General features: G+C 38.9%; 2 protein-coding genes across 5 annotated transcripts in view; both read left to right on the forward strand.

Annotated features, from left to right (window-relative positions):
• The window catches only part of myo5aa (myosin VAa), a 51,681-nt gene extending 45,051 nt beyond the window's left edge, over positions 1 to 6,630 (forward strand). For all 4 annotated transcript variants that reach the window (XM_086070966.1, XM_086070965.1, XM_086070967.1 and 1 more), the window contains 5 exons: positions 187 to 337; positions 504 to 786; positions 1,791 to 1,965; positions 3,144 to 3,224; positions 3,835 to 6,630. In XM_086070966.1, the coding sequence (XP_085927092.1) occupies positions 187 to 337; positions 504 to 786; positions 1,791 to 1,965; positions 3,144 to 3,224; positions 3,835 to 3,987 (843 nt within the window). In that variant the 3' untranslated portion in view covers positions 3,988 to 6,630. The remainder of the gene's footprint in view (positions 1 to 186; positions 338 to 503; positions 787 to 1,790; positions 1,966 to 3,143; positions 3,225 to 3,834) is intronic.
• Positions 6,631 to 7,661: 1,031 nt separating this feature from the next.
• gnb5b (guanine nucleotide binding protein (G protein), beta 5b) lies at positions 7,662 to 19,241 on the forward strand. Its single transcript, XM_086070936.1, has 13 exons — positions 7,662 to 7,793; positions 9,173 to 9,324; positions 10,655 to 10,766; positions 10,873 to 11,009; positions 11,890 to 11,931; positions 13,522 to 13,598; positions 14,644 to 14,776; positions 16,671 to 16,814; positions 16,897 to 16,988; positions 17,922 to 17,970; positions 18,334 to 18,430; positions 18,520 to 18,686; positions 18,834 to 19,241. Exons 2-13 carry the CDS (start codon positions 9,199 to 9,201, stop codon positions 18,843 to 18,845), a joined length of 1,188 nt encoding a protein of 395 aa, XP_085927062.1. The 5' UTR covers positions 7,662 to 7,793; positions 9,173 to 9,198; the 3' UTR covers positions 18,846 to 19,241.
• Positions 19,242 to 20,028: the final 787 nt, after the last annotated feature.

Raw genomic sequence — 20,028 nt, forward strand, 5'->3', positions numbered from 1 at the left:
TATTTTATGTAACTTTTTCTTATGTTGGCATCAATATGAATGGCAAAGTAAGAATTCCAATTCACCTGATAATAAAGTGGTTGAATCCTAAAACTTAAGTATGCAACTGCATGCGCACAGAGTTGAAGTCAGTACGAAATGACCGTTTCCTCTTCATTCTTCTCGAATGAAACATTTTCCCGCCAGGTCTTCATGCAGCACAACACGTCCAGGCAGAACGAGCACTGTCTGTCCAACTTTGACCTGACCGAGTACAGATCAGTGATTAGTGACCTGGCCATCCAGATCTACCAGCAGCTCGTCAAATGCATGGAAAACATACTACAGCCCATGATAGGTGCGGTGCGCTCACCACAACAATACGCAACTAAGTTAAAAAAAATAATAATTCTTGTGTTTTAAGCCCAGTTTTACAAGGTGTATGAATGAACAATAATAAATATTACCGACAGAAATAAGCCCGAAGGTCAAAGTTTGCTAAGCTTGTTGCGTTTTTGTGTCAGTTTCCGCCATGCTGGAGCACGAGACCATCCAGGGCGTGTCGGGCGTGAAGCCCACGGGCCTGCGCAAGCGGACGTCGAGCATGGCCGACGAGGGCACGTACACGCTGGACTCCATCCTGCGCCAGCTCAATGCCTTCCACTCCACCATGTGCCTGCACGGCACCGACCCCGAGCTCATCAAGCAGGTGGTCAAGCAGCAGTTTTATGTCATCGGCGCCGTCACCCTCAACAACCTGCTGCTGCGCAAGGACATGTGCTCGTGGAGCAAAGGCATGCAGATCAGGTAGGGGGGAAAAAAACGCTGACGAAAAAAAACAGGATTCAAAAAATCACACTGATGTCAATTGTGAAAATGCTGAGACGCAAATACAAATTGTGTTTAAAATTTGGGCCCCACTGACTAATCTGTCGGCCGATTTAATTTGCTCTTTTAAAATTTGCACACAAAAAAAAGAGACTTTTCTCCTCTTTTTTTTATACATTAACATAGAACATAATCCCCCCCAAAAGCAGGGGGGGAAAGTTTTTGCTGAAATTTTAAGGTGCCAGCAATCATGCTACTGCATGCTGAGACACTCATTAACCTGTACTATTGTACTTCAGTATCTCATTGGTAAATGCTGAGAGACCAGCATTCACATTGTTACTGTGTTTCAATGCTGCGTGTGAATTTTGTGAATGCTGAGAGGCAATCTTCCTCATACTATTTTGTTTCTGTAATATATTCAATGAATGCTAACTAACGCAATTGTGCCATCAAAATACCGCAGGTTGTTCTTCTACAATGTAAATGCTGAGAGACGAGCATCCATCCCAATGCTATTTTGAGTCCGTAATATATTCTGTGAATGCTGAGAGACAATTGCAATTGTGTGTCATGAAAATGTGTTTTGTCTTTGTATGTATGCTGAAAGACAAGCGTCAAGCATAATGCTATTTTGTAAAAAAAAAAAAAATGTGTGTGCAGTCACACCGATGTTTACATTCTGTGAGAAACATCTAAAAAAATGTATTGTGTGAATGCTGAGAGACCACCATTCACGCTAATATCAAAATCATTTCTTGTAATTGTGGTGTTAATTGTAAATGTAAAATTAAAAATAGTGTTAATGCAAGGAAACTAGCATTCACATGCATGAAATGCTGTGAGAGAATTGGACTGCTCGGGTACGTGTTTTCGGCCTTTACTTCATTTCTTTGATTCTGCTTTGACAGACCGCATCGCTCAGCATTCGCACGCAACGTAGCGAGATGGCGATGATTAACGTAGCGGCGCGTGCGTTTCAGGTACAACGTGAGCCAGCTGGAGGAGTGGCTGCGTGACAAAGGTTTGATGAATTGCGGGGCCAAGGAGACTCTGGAGCCGCTCATCCAGGCCGCTCAGCTGCTGCAGGTCAAGAAGAAGACGGAGGAGGACGCCGAAGCCATCTGCTCCATGTGCCTGGCCCTCACCACCGCGCAGGTACACAACCGGACCGCGCTCCAATGTTAATGGGAAATCTTTTTAGTTGAAAACGGCTTACATTAAGTAGACCTTTTGGTGATGTAAATGATAAAGCCTCGTTGTGGCGGATGCTGCATGCTAAATTAGCGAGCTAGCTAAACAGTCCCTTCGTTTGTTGTCGCAAGAAGTGGCAGAAAACTAACTAACATCACACGTCATGACTTCTTCCTCTTCTTTTCTGACGTTAGAAGTGGAAGTTTCGAACGCAACCAGAACTTGTCCGCTGCCGTCGACATGAGCTCTAATTTTGATGTTGTACTAGTTCAGGGGTCAGCAACCTTTCCTGTCAAAAAGAGCCATTTTAGGCCAAGGAAATGAACAAAAATGTGTGTGGGGCCGCAAAACATTTGAAGATTGTGATGAAGGAAATCTGTAAGGCTAATGATGTTATGGGCACCATAACACGAAAATATATACAGCAAATTACTGACATTTTTATGGACAGGTGGTCATTTTCTGCCTTTTTTCTTCCCTTTTTTGGACAGTTTATGGCTTAAAAAAAATAATTATGCCGCTTTTTCTTTCAATTTTCTGATTTTTTTGGGGGCAATTTTTTGTATATTCTATGGTAATTTTACAGATTTCTTCTTTTGTTTTTGGACATTTTATGATTACTTTCTGAACATTTTCTTTTCTGCCTTTTTTTTTATTCAATTCTCTGACATTTTTGGCAATTTTATGGACATTTTATGATAATTTTCTGCTTTTCCTCTTCCTTTTTGGACATTTCATGGTCACTTTTCGGGCATTTTTATGGTCTCTTTCTGACAACTTACAAATTTGGACTGTGACATTTTTTTGAGTATTTAATTATTCATGTTTTGATCTAAATCATTAAATAATTCAGTTAAACAATATTTTATTTAAAAAATTAAAATGTAAAAGAAAAATATGAATTTCCCTGTACTAATTGCACCTGATTAGAAGTGGAAGGACGAGCCATGCTATGAAAAAAAGCATGACTTATAGTCTGGAAAATATATTACGTCTTTTGGAGACTATTTTTTACAGAAATTGTATAAAAGTTGGCATGTATAATAAGTCTCTGGATATTTTTCTAGTTCTCATGTCTTATTTTGTTTGATGTCTGCTTTTCGGTTCTGTCAAGTTTCATTGGACGATTGTGTTTCCTTCAGATCGTGAAAGTCCTGAACCTCTACACTCCAGTCAATGAGTTTGAGGAGAGGGTGTCGGTTTCATTCATCCGAACCATACAGGTGATGAACAGCACAGCGTTTTGATGTTGTTACACCCACAATTTGTGATTGCCAGTTGATGCCACAAGATGGCAGCAAAGCACTTAAAACAGTGAGGATTGCAATAAGGTGGGGGTTGTATGACGTCCCCAAGTTTAAATGTTAAAAGAGGTATACACTTAATTGAACATATTTAGTTGCAGTTATACAAGATAAACAAGCACTTCACATGAGGCCCATTAGTAGCATTAGCTAGCATACGTCAGTAAAAAAGCAAAAACTTTCACTCAAGGACTGCTAACGAAACAGGATATTTTAAAATGCAAACAAAAAAACACTATTAATGTATTAAACCTAACAACAATATTCCACTAGATAGCGCCAAAGAAATACTTTTATTACTTTGGCCTAAGCACAAAAACAGAGAAATTCATCCCCTTTAGGAACATTTTACCCCAGCCAAAAATAAAGACCCCTATTTACCGCTCAGGAAAAAAAAAGTAATGCAAGTGTAATTGACTGCCAAGCCCCTTTCCAACTATTTTGCTAACCAAAACAGCAGCTCCTCCGGATTCAACCGTCATGTACAGTATCCATACTGCTGTGTACTAACCTTCTTCCCCTTCCCCAGACTCGATTGCGGGACCGCTGCGAGAGTCCCCAGCTGCTGATGGACACCAAGATGATCTACCCCATCACCTTCCCCTTCAACCCGTCCTCGCTCGCCCTGGAGACCATCCAGATCCCGCACTCGCTTAACCTGGCTTTCCTCACCCGCGTCTAAGCCCGGGGGAGGGCATAGTCGCCATCTATTGTTATCTCTCTCACACACAAACGCAGAGCGTGAGCGTCACAAAACAAAAGGCGCATGCTCCACGTGCTGTTTTCTTCACGTCGATGAGACCAGTTTTTCCCAAATTTTATTGAGTCGAGGCATGTATTTAAAAAAAAATATATATATGTCAACCAAAAAAAAAAAGATTGATCCCTCCTTTTCTGATCGTTTAAGTAGTTCTTCAAGGTCTGGCGTTTAAATTTCAAGCTAGCCACTCCCACTCGGTCCTCCTCATGCTCAGTCAAGCCACGACGGCTGACCGCACGCTGTCTGCGCCGTGTTATTTATGCACATATAGATGAATATATATAAAAATGAACAATACATGTATTTATTGCAATGTCCTCCCCGCTTTGCCAAGAGGCGTTTAGTTTCATTCCGCGCCGGGCTGGTAGAATAGTAAGTCTTCCTGCTCATCGGATCGTGTGTATGTAGCACAGGTTGTCGCTCGACGGGCGACGCTATCGCTCTGCTATTATTTATTGATCTTTATTTGTCTTATCATTGAGCAGCATCGTGAGGTTGTTTTTCAGTGCCTCAAACAGCTTCGTGTCATATATCCATCTCTCTGCCTTTACCATTTCAAAATGTACACCGTTTTTATGACCAAAAAAAACAGCTGAAAATGTCAGACGTTTATTACTTTTTTTTTTCTTTTTTTTTTTCGTGTTTTTGGCAGGACCTACATAGTTTACAGTGGATTCTGGACTGCACGGGCTGCAAAAAAAAAAGGCAGAAATAAACCTACATATTGTAGTTATTTTTATGATTTATGTTGTCTAAAAGAGACGTCTGGTACCATTGCCCTGCTGCCTTGTGTTTGCCATCATTAACCTCCTCCTTTTGCCTGAATGAACCTCATTTAGCCTCAAAACCTAAGACAGTATTTATTTTCTGCTTATTTTAACTTAACTCTTCTCGCCAGCCTTCCCCCCCCCCTATTTCAATGCACTTTTCCACCAAGCGGTACAGTTCCAGTGACTATTTTCAGTCAGGCAATCATGTGACAGCAGTGAGTCAGGCTCTGATTGACAGCCACCTTTGCTAGCTCTGGTTAGTCCATTTCACCCCCAATGCAAGTGGACCGTAACATTGGGGAAAAAAGTGATTTTGTTGGATACTCAACCGGCATGTAAAGGTGTATTTTTCACTTATTCCTGCTAACTTCAGCCTTGCTGAAGGTTTTGTAAACAGTTCTCTGCAGGATTCGCTCTATTCGGGTGGGAGTGCGTGTTATTAGGCCACACTGGAAAAAAATAACTTGAATAAAGGGGAAAGTGGTAAACACATGAGGGAAAAAAATGAAATTACGTGAGAGGGAAAAGAGTAAAAGGCACCAAGTTGTGTGACTAAGGTTGAAATGTTACTCTGACTAAAATTCAAATGTTTCAGGAAGTTATCCCATAGCCAAGTAATCATGTTAGCAAAATAGTTACAAAGAAAAAAAAATACGAGGAGAGAGGAAAAAAAGGAAAATTTCAAGAGAAAATAGAATAACGAGGAAACCAGGTTGTGTAAATAAAATAAGAAAATGCGAACGTTACAGTGGGAAAAAGTCACAATGGTAAAAGTCTGAAGCTGAAAGACTAGGAAAAAAGTCTTGCAAGAATAAAGTTGGATTTTATTTTATTTTTACTTGGGAAAATATTACACACATTAGTAAATAAAAAATTCCATACCATCATCTGTGGATGGCACAGTGGTTGTTAGCAGTAATATAGTGAAAATGACACATTGTTATGAAAAGAATCAATTATTGTATTACTTTCAAATATAAAGACTTAATTTTAACATGAATGTCATGATTTCCATAAAAGATACCACACTGGCATGTCGTTAAATATTTTTTATTTAAAAAAATAAATAATTATAATCTTCTTTTCTGGTAACATGTAACTTTTTAAATTATTAAGTACAAGTGGCTGTTCTCATGATGTTTCAGTGATGATTTTACCAGAACAAAGTCTTGAGGGGAGAAAGTTGGATAAAGATGTCTTTTTCGCTTGTGGCCCTAAATAGCGCTGCAAGAAAACGTATGAGAAGTTAGTATGGGTGATTATTGTTTGGGCGGATGGACAGTTCAAATACATGTGTAGACAAATGAAATTTGCAGTTAATTATGTAAATGATTGTTCATCACCTGGTGAATGTTTAATAAAAATGTGTTAATATAATGATTTTGAAATACACGTAGAGGACGAAGCCTTATGTGTGACTTGGTCGTCATGGTGGCATCGTTTTTGACGTCAGTGAAGTCAGTCTTGAGTTAGTGTAACATCAACAGATTTTTTTTTTCCTCGCAGTCAAACGCACTTTTAAAAACACTGCAGAGGAAGACTGTACAAACAAGCCATTCATCACTTGTCGCCATTTTGCGTCAACGACGAGATGGAAGGTGACGCACACTCTCCTGCCACCGTCCTGCCGTCCAATCATCTCCTCTCTGACCCGCCATTTGACAAACTGGACTGTTTGTAGTTTCTGGTAGTTGTGCTTTAGTGGACGTGTTCACCGTTAACAAACTTGGAATAAGTTGTCAACTCTGTAAAAGTACAACGAAAACAAAAATGAATAAAATAATTCAAGCACTGACATGCTGCCTGAAAGTCGTTTTGATTCTTTGCCCTTTAGGAAATGTTTGTTAGCTTTAGCGTTAGCTTCTGACAACCAGTAATCAATGGGGTGTATGCCACGGAGGAGGCGGGATTTCCGACTTCACCCATCAGCTTTGTTTCCGTTTACGGTTTGCGACGTGTGGGTCGCGTCCCAGGACTTGCGCTTCCACTTTTGTGCCCCTCGGTTGCGCGTTCCCGTCGACGGGTGCGAGGCTGCGAGTGTGTAGTGTCTGTCTCAGTGTCCGCAGCTTTTCAGATAGCCGAGACGCCCACCCGCCGATGAGCGGGAACGCGCGGTTGTGGGGCGCAGGGGTGCGGGTGCGAGTGTTGGAACGCGGCCAGCAGTGGCCTTAAACGGCGCTGATGTGTAAAAATCGGAAGTTCGTGGCATCTACCCCAATGCTTGAAAGTAAATGTAGTGTTAGTGTGGGGGATTTTGCTTTGGTGATGTTTGTACGCCACATTCACACATTGTAGTGTATAAAATTATGCCTCCACAATTATTATTTTTTCTTTTTTCACACATTAGAAGCAACTTGCTCAGATGTTAAAGTGATGAGCTCCACTCTCGGATATCAAAGAAATTAAATTGGTACTTAAAATTGGGCCAGCAGTAAAAGGGGTTGGATACAACATACTCCAACATCACAATCTTCCTCTCTTTTTTTTTATGTTGCAGCAAGATCTGTGTTGGTTTTGAAGCAACGTTGCTTAAATCCAAAGTCAGACCACTTGTTGCAGGTTTTTTGTTAGCTTTCAATTGTCTTCTAAATTTCCAGCCATTATTCTTGACCCCCTTCAAATAGTCACATTAGAACTCAACTGGCTCAATAGATAACAAATTCGACTTTTCTCTTGTGTTGATTTTCTTCATTGGAGCGGCAAGACTCTTATTCATATTTATTCTTTGATGGGCAATATTCAAGAATCCTCACCGCTCTACACCGATACATGCTGAATGTTTCAAGGATGGTGGCACTCAGGTGTATCTGGTCCAAGTAGGGCAGAGTCACAAGCTTTAGCACTTTTCCATAAGAAGCTTAGTGGCAGACAATCCTCTTCGGTGCAAAACTCAACTCACTTCCCACCAGGACAAATAAATACCTGCTTGAGGCGCACACCAAAAACATCTTCTCTGAGGTAAGAATCATGTCTGTTGTACAGTATATTTATTGTGTACCACTATTATGCGGTGTGTAATGTTATTGAGGGGACATTTGGAATTGTGTATCTGTGCATGTTTACCCTGATAAATGTCTCATTAGTGCACAAGTTCATGCATTAACATTGTGTGCTAAAGGATAAATGTGTGGTTGGTTGCTGCTCGTGAGCACATTTATAGCGTATGTACTAGTGCTGTCAAAGTTAAAACGTTAACTGATTAATTAATCACAAAAAAATATCGCATTAATCATAAATTAACGCAGATTAATCGCACTATTCATTTTGACCATAGATTACCCTTTAGCGTGACAGCGGGGGGTAGCACAGGTTGTTTTAGCAATAAACATAATTACATGCATTAAAGTAAAGCATTTAATAAATGTTTGTGTATCACATTTAGAATGTTTGTTCGTGTCAAAATATTGGGGTCATTTTTTTAATGCAAGTAATTAACTGATTAGAAAAAGAGGAGAGTCAACGTGTGCAGTGGATAAAAAAAAAAAAGACATCCTCATAAAATTAAATGTCAAAAGAATGAACACATAACCAGTGGTCTTCAAATTTGGCGGGGAAAAAATGTTGATAAAAAAAGCATTTTTTTAAATTAAGCGATTAATCGTAATTAATCAAAATTCTAAGATGTGATTAATCTTATTTAAAAATGTAATGGTTTGAGAGCTCTAGTATGTACTAATAATCGGTTATTATATTTCATTTTATCTAAAAAAAAAAAACTAATAAAACTGTTTTGAGGTTTTATTTTATCAGAAATAATTTACTGATTATGTCTGGAAAAAAGTTTTTTTTAATACAACTGTCTGTTACTTGAGCTAATGCAGTTCAATATTCCTCATTGATGAATTTTCAAGATTTATGGAATATGTATGATAAAATGTTTGCTATAGTGAATAATTATGAGATAATAAATAACGTACAAACATGATAATTGCTCTAAAATGTAAATAGTAGAACATTACTAAATGCTACATTATTACTTTTTGTATCATTGCCTTGTTAATGACAACGCTTCTTTGCTTAGAAACTACATGATGAAAAATATATTATGGAATTAAATAGTGAGTGTGTAAAAAAAACATTATATTCTTCTTCTTTCTTTTTTTTACGACATTTTTTTTTGTCTGTGCTGCTCCCAGAATAGCAGTGTTGCTCTGCTGCAGGATCAAGCTTGACTAGATTACCAGCTACTTAATCTAAATTCCGCGCGCACACACACACACACACACACACACAAGGGCCAACACGTGGTACAAAAATCAAAATGGACCTTAATAACAAGAGCCAACAAACATGATGTCATCTATTGTTTGCTGGTTGTTTGTGTGTGTGTGCCACAGGCAAGTGTGTGATCCCAAGTGCAGTCATGTGCGACCAGACATTCGTGGCGGTCACCTTTGGCCCTTGCGAGAGCTGCGACAAGGCCAGCCCCCTCATGAACATCTACATCAAGACGGAGCCCATCAACTACTGCTCCTTCTGTGTGGAGATGGTAATGCAGTCACAAGTTCCATTTGTCTGGAAAAGAATGATCCGTGCACAGTGTTTTTGCTTATCATAGTGTTGTCATATATGACATACTGACAAATAGAATAGAATAATAATAATAAAAATACCTGTAAAGTCCACATCAAGTGCTTTAAAGGGGAGATATGACTCCGTGTGCAAAGGACATTTTCATGTATGTAAGAAAAGATGATTGACCAAATGAGTAAACGTCTGTAAAGCTTACATCAAGAGTTTTAAAATGAGTGAATGCGGTTGGTTTCAAATTGAATTTGACATTGGTGTGCGTGACATTTTCGCGTGTATAAAAAACATGTTTTATTTTAAGTGTGGGATCATTTTAGGATTTTTTTTTTTTAATATAAATTAATTCACTGATCTGTAAAGCACTCATTAAGGGCTTTAATGTGAGGTATGACTCCATGTGGTTTGTTGCAAGTTAAAAAGTCGGGGCTCTTTGTACTCATCTGGGCATTGATGTAGAAAAGCTTAAATATTATTATTTCACACTCCACAATGTACCTTTAAACCGATATCAGTATTTTCTACTCTACTTTGTCAAAAAATAAATAAATAAATAAAAACGTTGTCAAAATTGACTGAATAATTTGGGGCAAATATATTTGCTTAACGCCAAATACTCTCTATCTAATTTGAACAAACACATCAAATCGTTTATTTTATTTTTTATTGTTGTCACGAGGCCTATAGTTAATTTTGCATTTTTACCACAGCGCTTGTTGCGCAATGTTGGCAATGTGTGGCGATGCATTGTTTTGATGACATACTGTATTTCGAACAAGCGTCGCGTGATTTCGTAAAATAAGAGGAAAACCATTTTGTGTGCAGATAATAGCAGTGACACTGTCATGTTATCAAAACAGGTTATTTTATAACTTTTCTACATTAAGCTACATTTGATTAGCCTGCTAGAATAACAGTTTTGTTATATTTTTACATTCGTTTTTTCCCCATTTATTTTATTTAAGTACAGAGTGGGTTCTTTTTCCAACTCTATGATAGTTTTAGTGATAAACATACGCTTCAATTTACGTACACACGGTGTAGCGTGAGTGGTGGCACAGGTGGGGGGCGGGGCCTTCAGAACGCAAGGGGGCGCGCGTGTGGTCGGTCACTCGTCAAGTGTCGCGCGCACGCACCTTGAGCGGCACCCGCGCGAGCACGAGCCTCGTGTCGACGCTGTGGTGTTCAGTCTGAACCATCAAGCGTCCCTTTCGCGCTTCTTCCCAATTCCGCCATTGAACGTCCCTCTCGAATGTGTTGTGTGTGCTGATTGTGCGGTTGGACGTGCGAAGATGGCGTGCCAGGGGCTCCGGGCGGGTGAAAGTCTGGCCTCGCTCAAGAGGGAAAGTGCCAGTTTGAAGACGAAGTTGGACGAGGAGAGGAACAAGCTCAACGACGTCGAGTGTAAGTGACGCCGAACATTTCGACACGTTTGCTGTGTTTGGTTTATAAATGGAGAAGGTTCCATCTGTACTTCTAATTAATTCATGTGTGCCGTGTTTGTTTGCAGTAAGCAAGGTGGCGGAGAAGGTGGAGGTGTTGTCTTCTCTGTCAATCAAGACCAGACGTGTGCTCAAGGGTCACGTCAACAAAGTGTTGTGCATGGACTGGTGCAAAGACAAGCGGCGCATAGTCAGCTCCTCGCAGGTTACACGCAGAGTACACACCTGTACAGTGGAACCTCAGTTCTCATGATGAATCCAAGTCTGATCTATAGGAAATAATGTAAATCCAATTAATCCGTACCAGACATATGCAATTATTAACAAAAACTCATTTTACTATGTGGAATAAATATAATTGACTAATGAGGTGGATAAATGCTGATAAATAGCATCGCCTTTTTTATTTTTATTTTATTGAGGACTTTTTTGTCGTTGTTGTTCTTAGCTACAATTTCTTTCATGAATTTTATTATGGCACTTGGAACTTTTTTGTTAAAATGTTTCAACAGACTGCAAAGAATATTCCACAACTTCAGGCAATGACCCTCCCTGTCTGCTCAGCAATATCCGTGCAACTAGGGGTGTTAGAAAAAATCGATTCGGCAATATATCGCGATATTACAGCGCGCAATTCTTGAATCGATATCGATTTTTAAACATACATTTTTTATGAGAATATTCAACAAAACGTCTTACTTGGGGTTAGGATTCACACAATGAGCATGAAAGAATGTTATATTAATGGAACATTAAGCCTTAATATTTTATTTCAGTGCTGTTCAAACATGAAACGGACTGCAACCTGTTTGTTAAATGAAGTGGCTCAGTTATAAGCTTGAATTTTCAGACAATTTTTTTTTAATACAAATCTTACAGTGTACAAGTTTACTGATTAGTATTTTCCAAATTTGAGTTTTAAAAAAATCGCAATAAACAATTTCTAGATTTGTATCGGGATTAATCGGTATTGAATTGAATCGTGACCTATGAATCGTGATACGGATCAAGCTGACGTTCCACTGTGCAGTATGTATATGTATTGAGGGAGTGTGTGTTCACACTTGTGTATTTTTGTCATGTAGGATGGTAAAGTGATCGTGTGGGATGCATTCACTCTCAATAAGGTAAGTGGAACTATAACAAATGACAAATATTTTTTTCTCTCTCCACTATTGTGGAACACATTTCATGTGACTTTATATTTATTTGAATTATAATAAAAAGTCATTTATAAATGTGCTTAGATATCATTTGATATTACTCAAGTGTGCGTAAAACTTGTGCGTATGTTTGCGTGAAAGTTAAAAAAATATATATATATTTTTTGCAGTCACTAACATTTGTTAAAACTTGCTCAATAAGTTTTGTGGATTTGTTCATGTGACATTCGAAAACTCAGCCATGATTGATCGTTACCACACGTGATGTCATTTGCGGTCGACAGCAAGTGGCAAAATGTGTTTTTAAGGGTACTTTAAATTAAAGAAATTAATTGTATATCAAAAATAATTACATTATCAAATCAATTCTAGACAAAATATTTACTTCTCACTATTGAAAATGGCTAAATGAGTCAAGTATTCCTTTAAAGATTTCTTGTTAACTCATTCACTGCCATTGACTGATATAGACGTAAAAAATTCATTTGAACTATTTAAATGAGTTGACATTTTTTTCCACTTTTGTTAACAAGAGTATGAAAACCTAGAATTTTTTTATTGTACATTTAGAACAGATATAAAATTTGCGATTAATTGTGAGTTAACTAGTGAAGTCATGCAATATAACGATAACATTTTTTTTATCGCCTGACGCCACTAATTTTTTATATATTTTCTTTCTTTTTTTTATCGCGTCAGGCAATTAAAATCTTTAATTGTAATTAATTGCATGACTTCAATAGTTAACAAACGATTAATCACACATTTTATATCTGTTCTAAATGTACAATTTTTTTTTCTAGGTTTTCATACTCTTAACAAAAGTGGGGAAGAAAATGTTAAACTAATAAAAATAGTTAAAATTAATTTTTGACGTCTGTAGCTGTCAATGGCAGTGAATGAGTTAGTATTCAATTTAAAAAAAAAACTTTTTAAACTGTATTACCTAATCAAAATAATTTAACTAACCACTATTAAGACAATTATTTTACATTTTTAAGCTATTTTAATTGAATTATTCACTTTTTTCAGCATATTAAAAATTACATTTAATTATCAATGAATAAAATAAACATATCTGTCATTCAACATGAAACTAGTTAATATATAGTGTGACAATGTTTGTTGCGTTGCGACAATCGTTTTCCTTTTTTTTTTTTTGTTAATTAGCCGAGTTGTATTCTATTGGAGTGCAAACGTGCCCAACAGCAATTATGCTTTCACATAATAAACACAAATCTCTACAAGGGTTGCTGATTGCTAAGCAAAACGTTGCATTCAATATCATTTTCCGAGTTGGAAATGTGGAATGAGCTGCGTGTTATGTATGTTTAAAAAAAAAAAAAATGAAAGAAGCTTCTACTGGCACATGAAAACATGCCACAGCAAGATCACGTGTGCACTTAGAGAAGCGCATGAACGTAATAACATAATCCTCATGAGTACCCCGCGCTGACATCTTTTCTCTGCAACTTCATACCAAAAAGCTCCGCGTGTTTGTGGGTGCTTTCTTGTTTGTTTGTTTGTTTGTTTGTTTGTTTGTTTGTGTTCTAGGAGCACGCCATGAGCCTGCCGTGCACGTGGGTGATGGCGTGCGCGTACGCTCCCTCAGGTTGTGCCGTGGCGTGCGGGTGTGTATCCGTCTTGAAATCGTCGTTTGTCACTCGAGCCCTGGCTTGAAATCTTAAAGGGAAGCTTGACTCATTCGAGCCATTTTCAGCGGCAAAAAGTTTATATTTCGTCTATAATTAATGTGATAACTTCATTATTTTTCATGTACAATTAATACATTTAAAAACACATTTTTTTCAACTTGCTGTCAACTGACATCACCTGTGCTGAGGAAGTAGGTAACGACCAATCGTGGCTCAGTTTCCTGACCAAACCCAAAAAAACATGTGAGCCATGATTGGTCGTTACCTACTTCCTCAGCACAGGTGATGTCATTTTCAGTTGACAGAAAGTGGAAAATTGTAGTGGTATTTATTGTACATGAAAAATAATGAAGCTATCACATTAACTATATACAAAATATGAACTTTTTACTTCTGAAAACGGCTCAATGAGTCAAGTATGCCTTTAATTCGAATCCCTAATCCTGTCTTCAAAGTTTAACTCTAATTGACACACTTGAAACTTGAAGCCCTCATTTTAAAACCCTAATCCTGCCCTGAAACACTAACCCTGGTTTAGAACCATGAGCCTTTCCTTGAACCCTAACCCTGATCTTCTCTTGAAACCCCAATTTCAAACTAGAGTTTTGGAAGCCTAATCTGCTTTTTGAAACCCCCATCTTGGCGCCTTAACCCTGATTGGGAATCTAATTTGAAACCATAATCTTAAAAATTTAACTCTGGATTGAAACATTAACTCTAACTCCGTTTTAAAATCCCAATTTTGCATGCTAACCATAATTTCATCCTAATCCCAATGATAGAAACTCTAAACGTACCCCCAAACTGGAATTTGAAACCTTAATTAAAACCAGATCCTGCTTGATAGCCTAATTTTGAACCCCAACTCTTGGATTAAAACCCTAATTTGACATTAACCCCTGTTCGAAACCCTAAATCACCTTCATTTTAATCTTTTATTTAAACCCTAGCAAACCCTAACCCTAAAACTCCAATCCTTCTTAAATCCCTCATTGTAAACCCTAACCTTGTCTTCTCGCAGAGGCCTGGACAACAAATGTTGCGTGTTCCCGCTCTCTCTGGACCCGAGCGAGAACCCGGTGAGCAAGAAGAAGCTGGTGGCCATGCACACCAACTACCTGTCAGCTTGCACCTTCACCAACTCCGACATGCAGGTGAGCGCCATTTTCAGCGGAAAAGCCGTTGGAAGCGAGGCCTAAAAATTCAAAACCAGTCGCACTCGTCACCTGCCTCGCAATCTCTTTGAACGAATTCGAAGTGATTATCGTTCATCACAAAAACATTCTGTCACCTCACGTTGCTGTTATTCAAGCGCATTGCTTCGATTGACGACATGTTCGTCGTCGTCGTCGGGTGAGGTGAGCGTGATGAGCGGGCGGCAGAGGAGACAAAAGGTCCTCACTTGTCAGTATTTTTAGAACTCCAGTGTCTTTTATCTAAGACAGAGTGGAACATTGTGACTTGAGGGCACTCGGCAAGCGCATGAGGACAGTCTTTATGTCCCGCTAAGTGGCGCTCCAGGCTGCAAGCTTCACACACGGCTCACAAAGAATCTATTCATTTTCACGCCGACATGCGTGACCGCTTCCATATTTATTTTCACACACGCTCCGCGCGGAATCCCTCATGTCGGATCAGCGCGCCTCCCATCTGGTCTCGCGTCGCTAATTGTGGCTTACTGATAATTGCGCGCCGCGACCGCGCTGAAACCCGAGCTTTGCCGTCGACGCAAAACAGGAAGTGCGTTTCGGATTGGTCGTCCGGCGGGAATTCTCTAATCTGCCGGCCCGCCGGGACCGCTGATGCGTCTCCTAAGTGCTCGTCGTCTGTTCTTCGTCACACAAGCTGCTCATGTTGTCTCTTTAGCGTGAAAAACAATATCGAGAACAACATCTAGCAGAATCACATTACGCATTTTATCCTAAAGCAGTGGTTCTCAGGTTGTTGTTTTTACACCATGTAACACTTGGGGAAAAAAAGTGCTTGAAAACAGGAAAATCATTAAAAAACTTTTCTTAAAAACTCATTCACTCCCAGCCATTTTGACTGAAGCAACCCCCTTTGCTCCCGGCTGTTTACTGGGTTTTGAGTGATTTTGCAAAGCCCACAGAATATTCTGTTCTATTGCTATAAAAACATACCAAAAGAAAGATTTGAGTCTCTTCTTTCATCAGGAAAAAAAAGGGATATTTCTATCTGTTTCCGTTTTGCGGCAGTTAGCATTAGAATATAGCTAAGTGTCATCGTTATTCACAAATCTGCTTCGAACTGTGGGTAAATCGGCTTGTTTGCAACATGGCCCTGGTTGATCTCTTCTACTCTGCTGCCACCTGCTGGCCGTTTTTTAAATAACTGCCATTGCTTCAACCGTTTTGTGCAGTTGAGGGGCTGCATCAAAGCCTTCTGTATGCTCTAGCATTAAAAAAAATAAATACGTCTTTGGGACACTTAAAACATTTAAAATAGAACATATGTATACGTTTTTGGGAGCAAATTAGTTCATTAATGGTTGAATTAAAATGTATTATTGTTAGTTATTTTAATTCGGTGATTCTTTGAAGTACCACTAGAGGGCACCCACCTATGAGAATCGCATTTTGTGAATCACTCTCATTAAAAAATAGTAGAGTATAATAATGGAGAGATTAATAGAGTGACTATTAAGTAGTTTGTTGTGATTATTATTGTTAATGTGTCATTTTGATTTGTTGCATTAGTCTCATGCCTGTCCAGATGGCGATTTGACATCAATCGTCTCAATCAATTATGAGGATAAAAAATGTATTTCCCTGTCAACATTTTAATGTAAAAGCTTCAAGAAACACTTGCTGTCTTTTTTTTTTTTTACTCCTCTAGATGGCGCTCTTGGTTTAAAGATAAAGGTTAGTGCAATGTTTATGTATTACATATTTAAACCAAGAGCGCCATCTCGAGGAGTAAACAAAAAAGAAGAAAAAATACAGCAAGTGGTACAAGACTGTACAGGATGTGTGTTGTTGCGCTTTATAGTAGAAATTTAATCAAAGGGTTTGCGTGTGTGCTTTCTAGCTCCTTACGAGCAGCGGTGACGGCACGTGCGCTCTGTGGGACGTGGAGAGCGGACAGCTGCTGCAGAGCTTCCACGGTCACACTGCCGACATCTTGTCCCTGGACCTGGCCCCCTCGGAGACCGGCAACACTTTTGTCACCGGCGTAAGAGACGCACGCAGATTTGTTTAGCGCGCTTCGATTATACATGACAACAACTGTCACGATGTACTGTGCGCGTTATCAGGGCTGTGATAAGAAGGCCAACGTGTGGGACATGCGCTCTGGCCAGAACGTCCAGTCTTTCGAGAACCACCAGTCTGACATCAACTGCGTCAAGTGAGTGCGCGCAGATTTCGTATCGGCGTAAAGGAAGTGGAAGTTGAATGTGAAAACGTATTGATCAGTTGCTACTCCCTTCTGGACAATATGTACGTATTCAACACAGAACAGTGGGACAACTGTTGAAATGGGCGTGTATCAGGGGCGCAGCCAGAAAACTGCGAAATTCATGACTAAGTATTAAAAATAAAAATAAAAATAAAAACTATGTTGATTTTACACACATTTATTTGTTCAAAAACACTGAACATTAAACATAAAAAATCAATGAATAACATCATGGACTAACATAGGCTGACATTCAGGCAATTGGTGTGTATCAATAAAAAGGTTACTTGAAATTATTTATAGTTAGCTGTAATTAAAAAAATAATATATTTTTTTTACTTTTTAAAGTCCTTAAGATTAAACCTAAAAAGAACAACACTTAACATATACACTGGCATTGTCAGTAACATTGACCCTGTAGATCCAGTAGATGGCGCTGGGTTCTTTTCCAGCCCATTATGAATTTGTTTTTCAGTAGGGAGCAAAATTTATTCGCGGCACTTATAATTAAAGTGTTTTTACTTAACATAACTTTATGTTCTGGCCTAGTGGGCATTTTATTTTTATTTATTTATTTATTTAATTTTTTTATGGTGACCTCAATTCTCCCTAGCAACAAATAGCCTGGTAAATGTGAACAGGAAAACAAATCTGAGTAATTTTAGTGGATCCGAATTGATGTGCGAGTCATGAAGTCACAAATGTTTTCTCATTCTTTGTGGGATTTAGAACATTGCCGAGAGATACGTTTGAATTTTTAAAAGCAAAAGTACTTCAATGTTTGTGTGTGTGGTTGGTTTCGTATTGTCTGCACTGGTATCAGTTACAAGAATTAGATCTTAATGTTAATATAATCTGCATCCAGCCCTCTGGTGTGTTCAGGTACTACCCCAGCGGAGATGCGTTTGCGTCTGCCTCCGACGACGCCACGGTGAGTCACTGGGATGTGCGTGCGTGAAGCGTTGCTCGCGTTTGGGGAAAGTTGCCATCAGTCATTAGCAGGAAGGAAAGTGACACGGCCTTCTTCCTCATTCATCCGTCACCATATTAGTTCACTTTTCATATTGCTCCTGTTCAAACACGAGTTTTTTTTTGTGATTTTGAATTATTATTATTTTTTATATGTGTGGCACAACCTGATTTATTTTCATATCTCCTATTTTACTTCATAAAAACCCAAAATTTGAACAGTGGTGTGAAGATTTATTTATTTTTTGCTCCACTTTTTGTCTGCCAGCTATTAAAATGTATCATATGTTTCCTTTTAATGAACACGCGGTAAATCTCGTTTCAGTGTCGCTTCTACGATTTACGCGCTGACCGCGAAGTGGCCGTCTACCAGAAAGACAGCATCATCTTTGGCGCCTCTACCGTGGACTTTTCTCTGAGCGGTAAATCTAAAAATAAAAATGTGTTTCCTTTCTAATGAACCTCATCACTATTCGACTCTCGGTTCGCACTTCCTCTTCCTTCCTCTCAGGTCGCTTGCTCTTCGCCGGCTACAACGACTACACCATCAACGTGTGGGATGTCCTGAAGGGAAATCGCATTTCCACAATGTACGGTCACGAGAACCGCGTCAGCAGAGTGCGCTTGTCACCGGACGGCACGGCGCTTTGCTCCGCCTCTTGGGATAACACCTTACGGGTGAGAAACGCTCACACACTCCTCATTAACACACACACACACACACAGTACACAAAAGAAGTGGGCTGCGTGTTATCTCGTGAAAATGATTAGCTAATTGATTTATTGTAAATAATTCAAAATAAATCATTGTTTTCTCTAACGCAGATTTGGGCCTAGACTCTACGTGCGAGCAACGGGAATCAACAGTAGCGCTTATATAAACCTTCAGTGGGACAAAGAAGCAATCAAATAAAAAGCTAAAAATCTTTAAAAAACAAAACAAAAAAAACGCATAGGCAGTTTCATTTAACACTAAGAGGTGGTGTATTCTCATAATTATTTGACGACGTCATCTAGTGTGTCAAGTGTCAATGGTGACTCATTTCAAACGGGTGGCTTTGTACATAAAAACAATGTACTGCACATTTTGAGTATGCAACGGGAAGAACATCACTTTGTCTCTAAATGTATTTATTCTAATTCAAACGTTGTCCTTGGATGTACTTTTTCTACCAAATATCTCATTTGAAACTGTAAACGTCCAATCGGCATTAAACACAATCGTGTCACCAATGTGTGGTGTTCAAAGATGTGATATTTATTTCATGACTCGATACACACTCACATATTTAGAAGCAAGAATTGAATGTGATCTAATTATTTATGTATGTATTTTGTTGAAATTGTTTTAAAGGAACATGCAATCCATACCATAGTGCTTGCAAGATCTGATATTCAATCCCGCCAAACCTCTTGCCGTGCACGATTTTCAAAAGTAATGTTTGTTTGTTTGACTCGAGACCCGCTATTGATCGTTTTGTCCTTTTGACACGTCTTGGATAGGTTTAAAGGTCTTGAGAGTTTTGTCGGGCTGTTTTTCGTAACCCAAAATTCTGAAGTGACTTCAGGAATCTCCGTTTCATTCGTGTTTGACTCGCTGTTTCTCAGCATTTAAAACGAATGTTAGGTAGGAAAGTACCTGGTGTTGGGGGAAAATTACAGAGTGAGAAGGCAAAAAAAAAAACAGCAGATGTATCAAATGACCCGACTGTTTGCCTTCACTTATTTGACTTCAGGACAAACGTCGTGTGTTGTTCTTTTCCACTTCCTCATGCTGTCCACTCAAGCCGATCACATTGTGTACACTGTTTGGGACGCCTTCATTGTCAATGAGTTTGGGAAACTAACAAGTACAGGAAGCGATCTATTATTTATTGGCTATGATAGTTTTATTCATGTTCTCTCTGATCAAACTTGTGTCGAATTGAATGTGTATAATACTGTACATAAATTTAACAACACATATTCCGATATCATTTCATCACCCTCAACTGTATCTATAAAGACATTACGGTGAGTA

This window comes from Leptonotus elevatus, chromosome 3 (genome assembly GCF_054856555.1).
Source record: "Leptonotus elevatus isolate MCC_2025b chromosome 3, RoL_Lele_1.0, whole genome shotgun sequence".
Taxonomy (NCBI): domain Eukaryota; kingdom Metazoa; phylum Chordata; class Actinopteri; order Syngnathiformes; family Syngnathidae; genus Leptonotus; species Leptonotus elevatus.

What these genes read in the sequence shown, in the direction of transcription:
- gnb5b (XM_086070936.1), top strand. Translation starts at nt 9,199, where the DNA reads ATGTGCGACCAGACATTCGTGGCGGTCACCTTTGGCCCTTGCGAGAGC. An exon ending in GCTCCTTCTGTGTGGAGATG is followed by an intron (nt 9,325 to 10,654) that starts GTAATGCAGTCA and finishes GGACGTGCGAAG; the next exon opens with ATGGCGTGCCAGGGGCTCCG. An exon ending in TCACCAACTCCGACATGCAG is followed by an intron (nt 14,777 to 16,670) that starts GTGAGCGCCATT and finishes TGTGCTTTCTAG; the next exon opens with CTCCTTACGAGCAGCGGTGA.